The sequence below is a fragment of the Callithrix jacchus genome, chromosome 11 (assembly GCF_049354715.1).
Source record: "Callithrix jacchus isolate 240 chromosome 11, calJac240_pri, whole genome shotgun sequence".
In the NCBI taxonomy this organism is placed as follows: domain Eukaryota; kingdom Metazoa; phylum Chordata; class Mammalia; order Primates; family Cebidae; genus Callithrix; species Callithrix jacchus.
The window spans coordinates 110,059,872-110,073,232 of record NC_133512.1 but is presented as its reverse complement, the minus strand read 5'-3'; the positions used below and the strand labels follow the sequence as shown (position 1 = coordinate 110,073,232).

The 13,361-nt window shown below is 37.8% G+C and overlaps 1 protein-coding gene across 6 annotated transcripts in view; it reads right to left on the bottom strand.

Moving 5' to 3' along the window:
* Nucleotides 1-13,361, bottom strand: part of PTN (pleiotrophin) — a 111,926-nt gene that overhangs the window by 18,629 nt on the left and 79,936 nt on the right. For all 6 annotated transcript variants that reach the window (XM_054237664.2, XM_054237665.2, XM_078342117.1 and 3 more), the window contains 3 exons: nucleotides 7,485-7,600; nucleotides 6,097-6,270; nucleotides 3,868-4,029 (listed from right to left, as the gene is read on the bottom strand). In XM_054237664.2, coding sequence (XP_054093639.1) covers nucleotides 3,868-4,029; nucleotides 6,097-6,270; nucleotides 7,485-7,600 — 452 coding nt within the window. The remainder of the gene's footprint in view (nucleotides 1-3,867; nucleotides 4,030-6,096; nucleotides 6,271-7,484; nucleotides 7,601-13,361) is intronic.

Below are 13,361 nucleotides of genomic sequence, written 5' to 3'. Positions count from 1 at the left end.
AGCCATAAAAAATAAGGAGATTCAGTCATTTGCAGCAACATAGATAGAAATGGAGGTCATTAGGTTAAGTAAAACAAGACAGGCACAGAAAGAGAAACATTGCATATCCTCACTTATTTGTGGGGTCTGAAATCAAAACAAACTCAAGGACATAGAGAGTAGAAGGATGGCTCTCAGAGGCTGGGAAGGGGAGTGAGCAGGGGTTGGGATGGTTACTGGGTATGAGAAATAGAAAGAAAGAATAAGACCTACTATTTGATAGAACAGAAGGGTGACTATAGTCAACAATAACTTAATTGTACATTTTAAAATAACTTAAAGAGTGTCATTAGATTGTTACTAAAAGGATAAATGCTTGAGGGGATGGATACTGCATTCTCCATAGTGTACTTATTTCACATTGCAGGCCTGTATCAAAACATCTCATGCATCCCATAAATATATAAGCAACATATATCCAGAAAAATTAAAAAGAAAAAAGATAAAGTTCACCTTCTCCTATTTCAAAGGAAATTAAAACCCATGGAGGTTAGTTTATACCTATTTGTGATTTAGGTGAGAAATCAGCAGAATACAAATTAAAAGATAATATGTATTTAGAGTTGGCCAAATCTTAGCACTGTTGTTTATTAGAGATATACCCCTGGTCAAATAAATGAAACAGTGTTCCTCAGTTTCCTTTTTATAATACCCACCTGCAAGAATATAGGGGACTCTATAAGTTACTATATGGAAAACACCTAGAGCAATGCATAGCAGTAGAAATGGAATAATGATAACCATAGTATAGATTCCATTCATTATTATTTGCTTTCCCACTGATCAGAAGAATGTGATCTAACTTAAAGTTAGAGACTTGCAAAGGAAAAGCTACAGTATCTATCCCAGATTATTTGAGAAAAACAGTACAAAAACATATACAACTTACATACGCCACTCGTAAAATATGCCATGGAATGTGTATGTGTGTGTGAGTGTGTGTGTGTCCCCTAAGAAAATTTTCTATCTGACACATATTCCTGGCTCAACTCCTACAATAAGAATATTCTTTTTGACAAGCATAGCGCTCACACCTGTAATCCCAGCACTTTGGGAGGCTGAGTCAGGTGGCTCATTTGAGGTCAGGAGTGCAAGACCAGCCGGACCAACATGGTGAAACCCCATTTCTACTAAAAAGACAAAAAAAAAAAATAACCGAGGGTGGTGGCACATGCCTGTAATCGCAGCTAATTGGGAAGCTGAGGCAAGAGAATCACTTGAGCCCAAGAGGTGAAGGTCGCAGTGAACCAAAATCATGCCACTGCACTTCAGCCTGGGCGACAGAGCGAGACTCCGCCTCAAAAAGAAAAGAGAGTATTATTCTTTTTGCAGAGTGCCTAAGTGCCAGAACAGCATTTATAAAACTCTCCACTATTGAGATGGAAAAGACTGGTTAGTTTTAACAAAGGTATGTCATACACAAAGGGAAGGATGAATTTTAATGACTTATAAATTGCATAACTGGTAGTTTGAAACATAGAACTCACTCAGAGTAATCACATTTTCAATTCATTCTATATTATAATTTATTTACATATAAATATTACAGAATATCTATCCATTTGAAATACTTTTACTGTCATTTTTTTCAAGCTGAAAGCCTGAAACAAACTAAACCTTCATTACATGTTATTAGATGAGGTACTGTAAAAAGATTAATTACACACCAGTTCAAGTATTTAAAAAAACCAATTCACTTATTTACCAAATATCCTTTAGAGTTCTTTCTTAATCATGTCCTCTGCTTTGTCCCATTTATTCCAAACTTTTCAACATTTTCTGTGATCACCCAGCCCCGCCATCTTCCACCTAATCATGTCCACACATCCCCCCCATTATTAAGTTGAATTTTCTCTTTCCCATAGGAAATAACAAGACAGTGCATGTGTGTTTGTGTGTGTGTGCATGTTACATGCGTATGCATGTGTGTGTGATCTCTTGTCAATGGATTCTATACTAGAGCAGTAGCTCTCAATTTTGGCTGCATCCTAAAACCTTCTGAGATGTATTTAAAATTTTTAAACTACTGATGCTGATTTGGTTAGTCTGTTTTATGCTTGGGCACTGGGAATTTTGCAAGTTCCCACGGAATCTTCTAATGTGCAGCCCAAGTTGAGCACCACTGGGCTAGAATGGTTAGTTCTTAAGTTAGCTTCTTTAGTTTCTTTTCCTTTCAATTCTGTATTTATGCTGAATAGTTTGGTTCTACAGCTGGATTAAAAATAAATTATTTTGATGACAGTAACTCTGAATTCTTCCATTTTTGGAAATGTTTCCCTTAGTAGATACGGCACTGATTTTGCTTAGATTTATGTGGTTGTCTCTGGACACGTGATATTTGGGAAGTTGGCACAAGTACTCACTGCAGTCACCCCAGCCCTGCTTTATGCCTTCCAAAAACCACACGTCAACAGCAGAGATTTCCATGATCTGGAAAGGGCAGCCTGAATCCCAGATTCACCATCTGCAGCTCCAGCCTGTACCTGGCCATCCTAAACCTGCAGGTAATCATTTCTATGGACAACTCCAGGAGAGGCCAAAAAGCCAGGCCTATGAAAAATAGCGTCCTTTCTGGCTACCAGCAGTAAACCAGCCAATCTCCCTTAGCTTCTGTAAATTTTGCTTTCCTGTTTTTGTTCATTATGAACAATTCTTACATGGTTATTTTTGTGAATGTCTCCTTATAATTTCTCTGGCAGTTTGAATGTTCAGGACCATCTTAGAGTTAAAATATGTGACTACAGCCCAAGAAGGTATTTGAATTTAGAGTTCATGGAGGCCTATTGTGTTAGTTGGCTACAGCTGCCAGATTAAAGCAGCACAGAGTTGGTGGCTTAAACAACAGAAATTGATGGATTGATTGATTGTCTTGCAGTTCTGGAGGCTACAAGCCTAAGATCAAGGCATCTGTAGGGCTGATGTCTTCTGGCTCTCTCTGTGGCTCATACATGGCATTCTTCTCCCTCTATCTTCACACAGTCTTCCCTCTGTGTATTGTTGTGTTCTAACCTCCTCTTACAAAGACACCAGCCACACTGGATTAGGGCCTATCCTTGTGACTGCATTCTACCTTAATTAAAGACTCTGACCCCAATACAGTGACATTCTGAGGTACTGGGGGTTAAACCTTCAGCATCTGAATTTGGGGAATCACAACTCAGACCATAACATCTATGAAATAAAAGAGATTATTTCCCTTGATTGGGATCCTTGTATGTATGAATCCACGGCCATAATGAATAAACTTTTTACCCTCTCCAGCAAGAGAGCAGAGCGTGACTTTCTGAGTGTTATTTAAAAATTCTGTGATGAATGTAGTTGGTAATCAAATTGAACTCAAAAAATATATAAAGGCTCTGAAAAGAAGTACAGAGCCCATTACATTATGCAGTGAATAAAAGGAAAATGTAAAATAATTTTCCTGATTTTGTGAAAACTGTATTTCAGATAATCTGGGGGAAGTTTGATTTAAAATCATCTCCTTCATGAATATTCTGAGTTTGTTTTTTTTGTCAGGATACAGTTCCAATGAAGAGTTTGGAATATATGGTCATCATCATACAACAACTGTCTTAGCTGGCTTCTTTTGCTATATTATTTATTTGGGTTAGGAGACTGTACCAGTCTCCTCATCTATGCAGAGGACTTCAGTTTGAACTCACAGACTGCCTGCTTAAAAGTATTTTTGTGATTCTCAGTATAGAGCACTTCCTCAGTCACTTCCTTCAGGTAATTCACGTAACATTTCCTTCTGGAAAATGGGGGTTTTCCACATCTTGTCGGAGTCCATTGATTCATTGAAATTGCGGTATAATGGAAAGAACTTACCTTGAGGCTTGGGCTTGGTCAGTTTGCCGCAGGGCTTGGAGATGGTGACCGTCTTCTGGCATTCAGCATTGTGCAGAGCTCGCTTCAGACTTCCAGTTCTGGTCTTTAGGGCCGTGTTCAGGTCACACTCTCCCCAGGCCTGGAACTGGTATTTGCACTCCGCTAAAGTCAGGGTTGAACCAAACAGAAATCCTTGAAAGATCCTATTGCACTTCCAGAATAATAAAGGCACACTTTTGTTTGTAACATTTTGCATTGAAATAATCATGGATGCATGTGAAACCATAAGAAATAATACAGAATGAATGCATGTGTATTGAGAGCTGTTTAATTCTATCACATGCGTAGATGCATATAATCACCATCACCATTAATTTATAGGACAGTCCCAACACAGCAGTGGGTCATTCTTCATAGCCATGGCCCAGCCACCTTCCTCCTTCTCCACCTCCTTAACTTAATCCCTGGCAGCTCCTAATCTGTTCTCTAGCTCTACCACTTTTCTAGCTTAAAAATGTTGCATAAATGGAATTCTACAATATGTAAACTTTTGGCTTTCATTTTTACTTAGCATCATTCTCTGAAGATCCATCCAAGTCGTGTGTATTAATAGTCTGTTGCTTCCTGTTTCTGAGTAGTATTCCATGGTACCAATGTACCCCAGTTTGTTTAAGCATTCGTCAGTTTAGGGACATCCAAGTTGTTTCCAGCTTTGGGTTATTACAAATAAAACTACTATATAAATTCATGTATAGGTTTTTGTGAAAACATACGTTTTCATTTCTCTGGGATAAATGACCAAGGAACTGCATGGTAAATGCATGTTTTATTTTGTAGAAAACTGCAATCCTTTTTTTCTACTGTGGCTGTATCACCTTACAATCTCTATTGGCAACATATGAGGGACCCAGTTTCCCTGCATCCTCACTAGCATTTGGTATTGTCACTATTTTTTATTCTAGTCACTTTGATAGATGTAGAGTGATATCCATTATGGTTTCCATTTCTATTCCATAATAAGGAAGAGATGTTGAATATATTTTCAGGAGTTTATCTGTTGCCTATATATCCTCTCCGGTAAAATGCTGTTAGTGTCTTTGCCCCACTTTCTTATTGAACCGTTAAATTTTGTTTGTTTTGTTTTGTGTTTTTGTCTGTTTGTTTACTGTTGAGTTTGAGAGTTCTTTAACATTCTCAATATAAGTCCTTTAAGATAGACCTTTTTAACTTCTTGTAAGTGGATTTTTAAGGTGCCCATATACAATTTAAGACCAAATGTACCTGATCTCCATCACACTTTTATAGAATTTATCTATCTCCATTCAAATAAAAATAACCCAAAGATTATAGAGGGAGAAAAAGATATACATGCATACACCCACTGTCCTTCCTCTTGCCTATGGGCCGCAGTGCATTTCCACAGAACACAGGGAGAATATTTCAGGCATCATGTCCCACCATGGCTAAGAAAGACAAAAAGTCTGGATTGTGGATGAAAGAGGTTATTTGAGGGTTCAATACTGGATATAAAGTTGAAAGTGTTGAGCAATTCTGTCTCAGATAGATAGATCAGGCCAGCATAAGAATGACTCTAGTCAGTGGCAGTGGGAGAAGGATCTATGAAAAGTGATCATAAGCATCCCTGCTGGACTCAGTAAGTGAATCTGTGAACCTGTGTGGAGGGTGAGGAGGGATCAAATGAGAGAGAAGGCCTGAAAGTGACAGGGAGAGACATGGAGAAAGAGGAGAATAAATAAGAAAAGGGGAAAGGAAAATCAAAGGAACTTAGAATAAAGGAGAGAGAAGATAGATCAATGAACATTATTAGGAGAAATCAAGGATATATTTTATGTCCCTTTGGAAAGGCAATGGTTTTTCAACCAAGGATGATTTTGACCACAGGGGACATTTGGCCATAGATAGTTGGAGATGTTTTAGTTTTGACTTCTGGAGTGGGTGAGGGATCCTCCTGGGAACTAGTAAGTAGAAGCCAGGGATGCTACTAAATACCCTAAAATCCACAAGACAGCCTCTACAACAAAGAATTGCCTGGCCTGAAAGGGCACCAGTGCCAAAGTTGAGAAACTTTGGGGCTGGGAAAGATGTCTAGTCACTTTGTATCTGATAAGATAAAGTTATTTAAAATAAAATCCCAACCTTAAAAAGATTGGTGGAAACAATTGAGAATTATCTCAGAGTAGGAGATTAACTCAGTAACTTGAAGCTTACCTCCAAATTGCTTTTTCCAGTTGCAGGGGATCTTACATCTCTGGGTCTTCATGGTTTGCTTGCACTCAGCACCAGTCCGAGTGCCCTCCCGCGTGCCCAGCCCACAGTCTCCACTGGTGGGCACACACACACTCCACTGCCATTCTCCACAGTCAGACTTCTTCACTTTTTTTTCTGAATGAAAGGGAGAAAACCTAATCAACACACAGAAAACTCCTTAACTTATAGATATAACCAAGTTCATTCCTGAACACCTTAATTGCAGGATCTGTGCTTTTTATCTCTATCTTTATTGTCTAGTGAATAAGAGAAACATCATAGATATTAACCAAATGATTGAATCAATGAACGATCAAGAGAAAGAGAAAGAAAACGAAAAAAGAGCTAAAACTAATATTAATTTAATTCTCTCTTACTATGTGCCAGATCTGTGTTAAGTGATTTAGTGGCATCTCCTTTTAGAAGCAAACATTTCCATAAAAGAAGAGATGGTAAAAAATAGTCAAGCCTAAAAACCGAGAAAATATTCTATTAAAAATAATAGTTGTCAACCAGGCATGGTGGCTCACACCTGTAATCCCAGCACTTTGGTAGGCTGAGGCAGGCAGATAACGAGGACAGGAGTTCAAGTACAGCCTGACCAACATGGTGAAACCCCATTTCTACTCAAAATAACAAAAAAATTAGCTGGGCATGGTGGTGCATGCCTTTAATCCCAGCTACTCAGGAGGCTGTGGCAGGAGAATTGCTTGAACACGGGAATCAGAGACTGCAGTGGGTTGAGATTGTGCCACTGCACTCCAGCCTGTCAACAGAGCGAGACTCCATCTCAAAAAAAAAAAAGAAATAACAGTTGTCAAATGAGCCATTTCAATGCAAGTTACTATTCCTTTCTCTGTCTTGTGGAAGGAATGACATCATACAAATATGGTGAATCGCAAATTTAAACAGACTTCCAGTTCCACAGCCTGCTTATGACTTTGGGAGTGGCATAGAGAAGGTGCTTTATCTTCTCTGTGCCTTCGCTTCCTCCTCTGTAAATCTGAGATTAAGAAGAAAAACAAGTTGGAGTGCATTTTTTAAGGAATAGAGGTAATATAAGTAAAGGACCTGATTGCTCATCAGTGTTCTGTACACAGTAGCTGCTAATTTGATCATTATATTAATGATCATCATGGTTACACAATCCAGGACTTACAATGGGAGAAAAATAAGACAAGATATTTCTTAGGTTCCTCTAAATAATTAGAAAAAAAAAGGGAAGATGGAAGGAATAGAGGGATAGAAAGGGAGGGAGACAGAGTAAGAAAGAGGAAGGAAAAGCAGGTAATTGGGCTAGATGGACATCAATCGATGAAGCCTCTTGCCTTCAGGACCCTACTGCTTACCTGGTTTCTCTTTTTTCCCTGCTTCAGCATTATCCACAGCTGCCAGTATGAAAATGAATGCCAAGAAGACAGCTGCAAATTTTCGACGCTGCTGCTGGTACTGTTGAGCCTGCATTCTAGGAATAAACAGAGAGAGAGAGAAGAAGGTGGCATTAACCTAAGCCAGAGAGGAAGACTCTTTGAACCCCTTGATGAAAGGCTCCACTTTTCATTTCTGGAATGTCAGATTCAGGAAGATTCATATCAATTATCTTGGGTAGAATTTTATCTTTTCTCAACAACAGCCACTGAAATAAGTGCTCTTCTGCAATCAATCACATATTCACCGACAAAACGCAACCATTCTCCACATAAGACTTCACAACCATTTGCTCAGTATGACTCAGAAATTAAGGAAGCAAAAGAACTTTGAAGGCATGCACTTGAACACACTCCTACAGTCTTGCTGATAGCATCATTTGGTAATACCAACAACTATAGCCATCTTCAAAATTCTGACAATCTTAGAAGCAACCACGGCAATGGCATTACAGTACACAAGACCAATTTGAGTAGACACAATGAATGAATTATCTATACAAGTACATGTTTACTCTTTCTATCTAGATGGATACATAAAAACCAATATTCTGACCTTTTTAAAATCATTGTCACAATCATTACTATTATCTTATCATTTTTCCATTATTTATTGATCTACCAAAGAGTGAATCCCAGAAGTAGAGCTGGCACACCTGTGATACATATCAAAGACACTTACAAACTCACATGTGTTAAAGATCCTCTAATCCTGGGATATGGTGAAGTATTTACACTTGCTTATAATAGGAAATGCTCACATTTGATGTGAATCAAAACCCTAAGATATCATTAGAAAGACTCTTCTAGACCTTGAAGCCACCTATGGCAGCCTAGTGTCATTTGGTTGAAACACCCTTGAGAAAGTCTCAGCCCAAGCTCCAGGACAACACACTTTCCAATGGCTACACCAAATCATGACTGCAGCGATTGGCCTGGCAGTTATTTTATTTTATTTTATTTTTTGAGATGGAGTTTCGCTCTTGTTACCCAGGCTGGAGTGCAATGGCATGATCTCGGCTCACCGCAACCTCCGCCTCCTGGGTTCAGGCAATTCTCCTGCGTCAGCCTCCTGAGTAGCTGGAATTACAGGCACGCACCACCATGCCCAGCTAATTTTTTTTTTTTTTTTTTTGTATTTTTAGTAGAGACAGGATTTCACCATGTTGACCAGAATGGTCTCGATCTGTTGACCTCGTGATCCACCCGCCTTGGCCTCCCAAAGTGCTGGGATTACAGGCTTGAGCCACTGCGCCTGGCCTGGCCTGGCAGTTATTGAGCTCCATCTGCTGTGCTAGCGGCGTTTTATACTTCATATAAAAATTATAGTAATGACCTATGATCATCAGCTGATACTTTTTTTTTTCCCAGAAGTGGTAACAGATCAGTTTAGGTGTTTTAACATTCTCTTTAGTGTGAACAATAAAACTTGCACGTATATAAGGAATTGAGATTATTCTGTTCTCTAATTTCTTTTTCTCATTCAAATATATCTATGAAAGATATCCTTGCCAGTGAATTTTCTCCTTTTCTGTGGCATTGGTCAACCTGTCTCTTATTAGTGTTATTTATTTATTTTTAATTTTACTTTAAGTTCCAGGATACATGTGTGGAACTTGCAGGTTTGTTACATAGGTATATGTGTGCAATGGTGGTTTGCTACACCTAATAACCCATCCTCTAAGTTCCCTTCGCTCCCCCCACCCCACCACCCAACGGGTCTTGGTATGTGATGTTCCCCTCCCTGTGTCCATGTGTTCTCATTGTTCAACTCCAAGTTGTGAGTGAGAACATGTGGTATTTGGTTTCCTGTTCCCGTGTTAGTTTGCTGAGAATGATGGCTTCCAGTTTCACCTATGTCCCTGCAAAGGACATGATCTCATTCCTTGTTATGATTGCCTAGTATTCCATGGTGTATATATACCACATTTTCTTTATCCAGATGGGTATTTGGGCTGGTTCCATGACTTTGCTATTGTAAATAGTGCTGTAGTAAACATACATGTGCATGTGTCTTTATAATAGAATAATTTATATTCCTTTGGGTATATACCCAGAAATGGGATGGCTGGATCAAACGGTATTTCTGGTTCTGGATCTTTGAGGAATCACCATACTGTCTTCCACAATGGTTGAACTAATTTCCAGGAACTTAAAAAAGGAACTTAAACTTATAAGAAAAAAACAAACAACCCCATCAAAAAGTGGGCAAAGGATATGAACAGACACCTTTCTAAAGAAGACATTTATTCAGCCAACAAACATATGACAAAAAGCTCAACATCACTGATCATTAGAGAAATGCAAATCAAAACCACAATGAGAGACCATCTCACATCAATCAGAATGGCAATTATTAAAAAGTCAAGAAACAATAGATACTGGCAAGGCTGTGGAGACATAGAAAAGCTTTTACACTGTTGGTGGAAATGTAAATTAGCATTGTTTTATAAAATTGATGATTTTCAATTCCAACATATGGATGTAGTATATTTCACTTATCAATTGAAATTAATATTTTGTTCCTTTAGTTTTTTCCCTGAATCAGAAGTCTAAATTAGCTACTCATTAGTTCCGGCACTTTCTGCAACATAAGATCAGTTGCTTGTTCTTTCTCTTGGGGCTAAATTCTTATTTTAGATTGGTACAAAAGTAATCATGGTTTTTGCCCTTAAAGTGGCTCACACCCATAGTCCCAGCACTTTGGGAGGCTGAGGCAGGCAAATTATGAGATCAGGAGTTCAAGACCAGCCTGGCCAACATGGTGAAACCCCACCTTTATCAGAGATACAAAAATTACCCAGGTGTGGTACATGCCTGTAATCCCAGCTACTCGGGAGGGTGAGGTAGGAGAATCCCTTGAACCCAGGAGGCAGAGGTTGCAGTGAGAAGAGATTGTGCCATTGCACTCCAGCCTTACTGACAGAGGAAGACTCTGTCTCAAAAATATATATATATATATAATATACATATATTATATATATTTATAACATATATAAAATATATATTATATATAATATTTATAATATTATATTTATAATATATATAATATATATATTATATATATATATTCTTTTTGCAGAGTGTAACTACAGTTACTTTTGCACCAACCTAATACCTCATGAATGGTCACACAGCAAAGTTTCTACTGATTCTGAGACTTTTTCTGTGCTTTTAATTGCACGTGAATGATAAAAGAAGCCAATCTAGACTCACCGGTTTGCAAGGCTTGTCAGAGTTCTCTGAGTTGGGCACTCTGGTACATCTGTACTACTGTATCTTTTCATAATATATTCAAATGTCATTTAAAATTATTCAGTGTAAAGTAAAGCAAAGTGGAAGTCTTCGAGCTTTCCCCAGAGTCTGTCCGAGAGCCTTCTTTCTGCCACTTTGGCAGAATCTTTTCATTTCAATATTTTTAAAGGACAAATTAATTTTTGATTCAGAACTTTAAAATTATAATGTATTTCTTTCCAATTTAGAATTTATCTGTATTTTCAACAATAACTTACAAATGTCTGAAGTATTTAGGTGGTTGTGAATTACTGTGAGAATTTAAAATTCCCATGGAGAAAGCAAAGCTCTTGAGAGAAATTTCTGCCCAAGCCACAGAATGATCCCCTATAGTCCTCTAACACCTACAGCAGGAAGAGAGGTCAGAAGCACCTCAGAGCCCACTGGAGAAGCATGATTACCTGGCAGAAATAGAAAGACTCTATCTTCCATAAATAATACAATAACACATATATACACACACATGTACACACAGAGTTATTAATGCCAAGCTGCTATCACTGGCAAGTTTTAACCTCTGCATTTCTAGTTTTATACTGTTAAACTCTTGTTTTCATCATTATTTTCAAAAAGATCCCATTGATAATAGACTGGATTGGAAAAATGTGGCACATATACACCATGGAATATTATGCAGCAATCAGAAATGATGAGTTTGTGTCGTTTGTAGGGACATGGATGAATCTGGAGAACGTCATCCTCAGCAAACTGACACAAGAACAGAAAATGAAACACCGCATATTCTCACTCATAGGCGGGTGATGAAAAATGAGAACACATGGACACAGAAAGGGGAGTACTAGATACTGGGGTCTATTGGGGGGAAAAGGGGAGGGCCAGTGGGAGGGGGAGGTGGGGAGGGATATCCTGGGGAGAAATGCCAAATGTGGGTGAAGGGGAGAAGGAAAGAAAAGCACACTGCCATGTGTGTTCCTACGCAACTGTCTTGCATGCTCTGCTCATGTACCCCAAAACCTAAAATCCAATAAAAAATTGAAAAAAAAAAGATTTCTCTTAATCCAGTTCTATTCACTTATTTCAAGGGAAAAAAAACACACTGGCTAGAATTTCCAAATCAAATAAATTTTTTAGTATAGAATGGTCTACTAAACAAGTCATTATAACTGAAATATGAGCTTACTGGGAAGAAGCAAAGATAGGTACTGAATGAGAACTGGAGAGATGGAATGAAAATGCACTCTATCGACCTCTGATGTTAACTTAGAATAATTAGGAATATTAAGAATTGAGTAAATGGTGGATTCCAGCACTTAAATCTTCTAAGAAAGAAATGCACACACGTCCATGTGTACAGTGAGTCGCCTGTGTACAATATGTGTTCAACAATAACTTTAAATTGGAGAAGACTGTTCTTCTCAAACTCTTCTCCCCTTCCTTCTATTTTGCCCATCATTCTACTTACGCCTATATTTTCAGAGCTTAGATATTTCTGGGTAGAGAAAATGAAAAAAGTTTATTTAAAAGAAGAAAGTAAGGAGTTTTAGAAATGGAATGATTAAATTTATCCAAAAATTCAAATATGCCCAAAACAATATCCAATTCGCCTGCTGGTGCCTTGCTGTTATAGCAAATACTTGAGTAATTAGTATATGGGTAGATAACAGTTCCACTTGCTTGTGATGTTTGCACAGTCGATTGTTTATTTGTCCTTAGCACCAAGTGAGGGCAAAAACCCTTCCTGTATGAAGCCTGACCCTACTTGTTCTTTAGCAGACTGAGTGCCATGAGAACAGAGGCAAAAACATGGATCCAAAGGAAGTGATCAGGATGATGACATGTTTTTTTACACTGGGAAAAATAAAGTAGTGCAACAATAAAATCTTACTAAATTGGCTCCATTCTTTTGAATAATTTACTTATTTCTTACCCTCCTTTTCTACTGCCACCATTCTTGTACTTGCCCCAATAGACTTAATTGCATAGTAACAATTAGATTGAAGAATACCATATTTGGATGCTGGTTCCTGAAAATTATTGTGATCTCAATGAATGATTAAATGACATTAAAGAAACCAACTCTAGGGGAATGTGTTTATCGATTAAATCCCAATCTCTTTTCTAACTGATTAGAAAAAGAGAGTTCCCCTTTTCCTTGGCATTTTAATGAGATCTAGAATTTTCAAGATGGTAATATCTAAAGTAAATACAGAGAAAGGATGCTGGAAAGGATGCTTTCAAGATTATGAATTTGCTCTCTACCATCATTAAAATACAGCCAATCACTTTTCTTTTTTAATGTTATTATAAATTCATGCATTTATTTATATCTGACAGGTTTTAAGCCATCGCATTCTTTTCATCTTTATTGAAGTTCTAATTGTCCCATCTTTGGCCTATGTAAGCTTCACTAAATTAAGTTGTCTTGTGAATTATTTTAACACTAGCTTTATAATCTTTGATAAGTTACTTGCTATCTGGTATATCAAGATTTTCCAGGTCTGTCCTTCAAGAATACTTGTTTATTCATTTCTATAATCATAAATT